Source organism: Felis catus, chromosome E3 (assembly GCF_018350175.1).
Source record: "Felis catus isolate Fca126 chromosome E3, F.catus_Fca126_mat1.0, whole genome shotgun sequence".
NCBI classification, from domain to species: domain Eukaryota; kingdom Metazoa; phylum Chordata; class Mammalia; order Carnivora; family Felidae; genus Felis; species Felis catus.
The window spans coordinates 40155664-40159770 of NC_058383.1; the positions used below are offsets into that span (position 1 = coordinate 40155664).

Below are 4107 nucleotides of genomic sequence, written 5' to 3' on the forward strand. Positions count from 1 at the left end.
ACCCGGCTGCCTTTCTTCCCCATCCTCCACCCCCAACCCCCCCCCCCCAAATGGAACACTGCCCAAGCCGCCCGCCCACTTCCTGTGGCCAAAAGATAAAGGACCATGGGGGCCCCCAGAGCAGAGACCCGTGGAGCCTGGCAAGGTAGGGGCGCTGTCCCCTCTCACACGGCTGCAGAGGCCCCTGGCCCACCCCTGCCCTGAGCTGTCCCTCCGTAACCTCTCTCTTTGCAGATGCTGTGGCTGTTGCTTCTGACCCCCTTCTTCTCGGGGACCTGCGTCGCGGGGAGCCCAGGTGAGTCCTGACCCCACGGGGGTCCTCCCTTCCCAGAGGCTCCTGTAACCTTGTCTCCAGTTCCAGTCGCTGGGGGGCCTTGGGGCTGCCTGTCCGTGCCCTCGGGGGAGGCCTAGGTGGGGACAGGACTCGGCCCTGGACCCCGAGGCCCGGCCTCCCTCCCCCCTCATGTTGCTTCCCAGCCTCCCTCCCTGAAAACGAGCTGGTGGGCATCGTCGGGGGCCACAGTGCCCCCCAGGGGAAGTGGCCGTGGCAGGTCAGCCTGAAAGTCTACGAGTATAACTGGGCCTCGTGGGTGCACATCTGCGGGGGCTCCCTCATCCACCCCCAGTGGGTGCTGACCGCCGCCCACTGCATCGACCGGTGAGTCCCGCTCGCTGCTGTCCAGCTCTGGGCGAATCAGGAGGTGTGGGAATCCGGACTCCAGGCAGGGTTCAGCCTCCCCGCGGGGCGGAGGGGGCTGCCCTCGAAGGACCCGCCTCCGTGGCTTCTTTGCGACCCAGGAAGGACGCCGACCCGGCAGCCTACCGCATCCATGCTGGGGACGTGTACCTGTACGGGGGGAGGACGCTGCTGAATGTGACCCGCGTCATCGTCCACCCCGACTACATCAACGCCCATCTGGGTGCGGACGTGGCCCTGCTCCAGCTGTCACACTCTGTGAAATACACGGCTAACGTCAGGCCTGTCAAGCTCCCGTCGGCCCTGCTTGAAGTCACCCCAGAGGACGAGTGCTGGGTGACCGGCTGGGGCACCATCATGGTGCACCGTGTGTACGGGGTGGGGTTTGGGAGGGGTTCGGGGCCGCGCGAGGCATTTCCCGACCTGGCCACACGGAGAAGTCCTGGCGGGTGGGCGGCTGCAGGTTCTGGAAAGGAATCGCCTTCCGACACCCTCCCCCACCCCACCCCGTGTGCATCCCAATCGGGAGATCCGACCCCAGAGGCTGGAGGGTCCCTGAAGCACAACTGAGCTCGGGACCCAACACTGTGATGAGGAAATTCATATTCTTAGTTTTTTTCCAACTTATAGGAAGACATTGGGGGGGCAGGCAGAAACCGTCACCCCCCCCCCCCCATTTTCTTTCCGGTCCTTCGAACTAAAGGCAGAATCCACCTTCCGGGTGTTAGGAATTTAGAGGGAGATGGGAACCCTGCACCCTGGGGTCCCCACGGTAGCGATCTGTGTGGGAACCCAGGCTCGCGGCCAACAGCGGGGGCCACGCTCCAGCCTCCGGTCACGTCTCTCCCCCAGAGTGGCTGCCTCCACCCTACCGTCTGCAGGAGGTGGCGGTGAGCCTGGTGGAGAACGCCGTCTGTGACCAGCAGTACCACAACGCCACCAGCCACCGCTTCGCAGGCAGGAAGATCATCCAGGATGACATGCTGTGTGCGGGGACCGAGGGCCGGGACTCCTGCCAGGTGAGTCCCAGCCCATCCCGGCCCCCACCCCGTGCTGGAGGCCAGCCGGGGCTCAGTGCTGTCTCTTCTTCCTCAGGGCGACTCCGGAGGCCCTCTGGTGTGCAAGACAACGGGTGCTTGGCACTTGGTGGGAGTGGTCAGCTGGGGCGAGAGCTGTGCGGCGAGAAACCGTCCCGGGGTCTACGCTCGCGTCCAGACGTACGTGCCCTGGATCACGCAGCAAATCGGGAGGGGCCTCTGACCAGGGCCTGCTGGCCGTCCGCCCGGCTGGGCCCGGAGGAGCGACGCCTTCCTCCCCCCAGAGCCTGCTGCTTCAGCCTCTGCGTCCCCGTCCCTGGCCTGGGCTCCGCCTTCGCTTCTGGCCTCCTCAGTGTCCAGGACTTCCCTGACTGCTGGGGGAAGGAGCAAGAAGATGCCAAGGGGCGGGCGGGAAGTCCCTGGGGCCCAGGGTGCCTCGCTGTGCTGTCAAATTAAAGAGCTTGAGGAATGACCAGAGTGCGGTCAGTCTTTGTGGAGTGGGCTCTCCGTGAGAGCGTGTCAGCCAGCCCCGAGGTACAGGGCGCCGCGCTGGGGCTGGTGTCCTGCCAGGCTTGGCAAGGGAGAGTGAGGATCTCAGGGTTGGCTCCACTCTGCGGCCACAACCCCCAGCTCTGTCCTGCACCAGAGGCCACCACGTGGTTCCAACCTTGCATCCGTCCCTCCTTCCATCCCCCATCTTTCCAACCATCCATCTGTCCATCCCACTTCTCTCATAAGGCAAGGGATGTTCTGGGAATTAACCAGTTGCCACGCAAAAGTGACCTGGGTATGATGCCAATATGTCCTCCCCTTTAGGGATGTGCTTGCCCATCTGGGTACCTTCAGGTGAGGGTCCTCGCTGGCTCCCCAGGGGGAGTTGGGTATGAGCTCCAGGTTGGGAGTCCCTGGTTGGGTATGAGCTCCAGGTGCTGGGCAGCAGCCGGGGAGAAATGCACCGTAGGCAGCCGGGTGAGGGGCTGGAGGCCATGGTGCCCCAGGGCCATGAAGTGTGTGCGCTGCAGGGTTACGAGGTGCCCTGAGCCCATGTGCCGGGACTGGGGTGGGGCAGGGAGGGCCCATTCACCTGCTGTGCAGAACGGATGAGGGAGAAGGGAGGAGGGAGGAGGGAGGAGCTGAGGGGCAGGTTCCGTGTCAGGCCCCACCTGCTCCTTCTGGGCACCTGCACCTATGGCTGTCCCCACCATTTGCGCCCCGTGGATGCTGCCCCCTGGACTAAGTGGCCGGCTCTGGGCCATACAGGCCACAGCAGGACGAGGGCGGCCCCAGGTGGCCTGTCTGTAAACCCACGTTTGTTTTTCCCCGTCACCCGGACAGGGGTGGGATGGGTGTCCCCCACCTCCAGGAAGCCCTCCCCGGTTCCCAGGGGACACAATGGCTCGTCTCCTCTGTCCTCCAACTGTCGGGTCTTCGGGGCCGCCCCGGAGGGTCCCAGCTCGAGGCCCAGAGTGAGCCAGGAGACAGTCAGGCCCTCCTGACAGGCGTCTGTGCCAGCCCACGCTGCCCACGTCCCTGCCCCCGCGCCCATCTCAGGGTCCCGTGGTCTTCACCACAGATCAGATGGGCACAGCCCCCAGCTGCCCAGCTCAGAGCAGGCGCTTCCTAACCGTCCACCGTGTGGCCAGGGCCTGATGACCGAGCCGATTAGGGGCCCTGGGAGGGGGCTGGACTTGTCTGCACCCGGCCCCGGCTTGAGACAGAAACTCTGAGGGCCATCTGTGCCCCCCCCCCCCAAATGTCTCTGGACACTGTGCCGTTTCTGCCCCCTATTTGACAGGAGAGCAAACCGAGGCACAGGGAGGGGGGTCCTGTCCCTAGGTGCCTTCCTTCTCTGGCCCCGGGGATGCCCTCCCAGGCTGCTGGGGTCTCTGGTTGCCCAGGGGACATGGGTCTCGTGGGCCCTCGTGGTGGCCTCTGCAGGGGGACCCCTCCTTCCTTGACCCCACCCCCACACTAGCTCTTGACTCGGCTCTGGCTGGCCTCGCCCTGACCTTTCCTGGTCTCGGCTGTGTGGGTTTGGTTTCCAGGCACACAGGAACACCCCACCCCTGCCGTGCCCAAGGTTCCCTTCATCTCTGATCTGCAGCTCTGGGCGTGAACGAGCCTAGTCCTGTCTTTCCGCCCTCACCCTGTCCCCTCGGAGCCTTTCCTTGCAAGACACGCCTCACTCCACACCTTATCCGGCCCGAGGCCTACCCAGGCCTCAGAAAGTTCTAGAACTCATCACCCCAACAACGGACAGTGACAACCCCTGGGTGGGATGAGGGAAGGAGGAAGGAGGACGGATTTCTTAGTTGTTTCTCTTTTTTATCCTAGTACGTCCATATCCGCCAAGAGTTTCCAGGGGGCACGTAC

The 4107-nt window shown here is 64.5% G+C and overlaps 1 protein-coding gene across 1 annotated transcript; it reads left to right on the top strand.

Annotated features, from left to right (window-relative positions):
* The first annotated feature begins 95 nt into the window (after positions 1 to 95).
* Positions 96 to 2206, top strand: LOC123382534 (serine protease 29-like). Its single transcript, XM_045047661.1, has 6 exons — positions 96 to 145; positions 235 to 295; positions 478 to 658; positions 799 to 1064; positions 1550 to 1716; positions 1793 to 2206. Exons 2-6 carry the CDS (start codon positions 235 to 237, stop codon positions 1955 to 1957), a joined length of 840 nt encoding a protein of 279 aa, XP_044903596.1. The 5' UTR covers positions 96 to 145; the 3' UTR covers positions 1958 to 2206.
* Positions 2207 to 4107: the final 1901 nt, after the last annotated feature.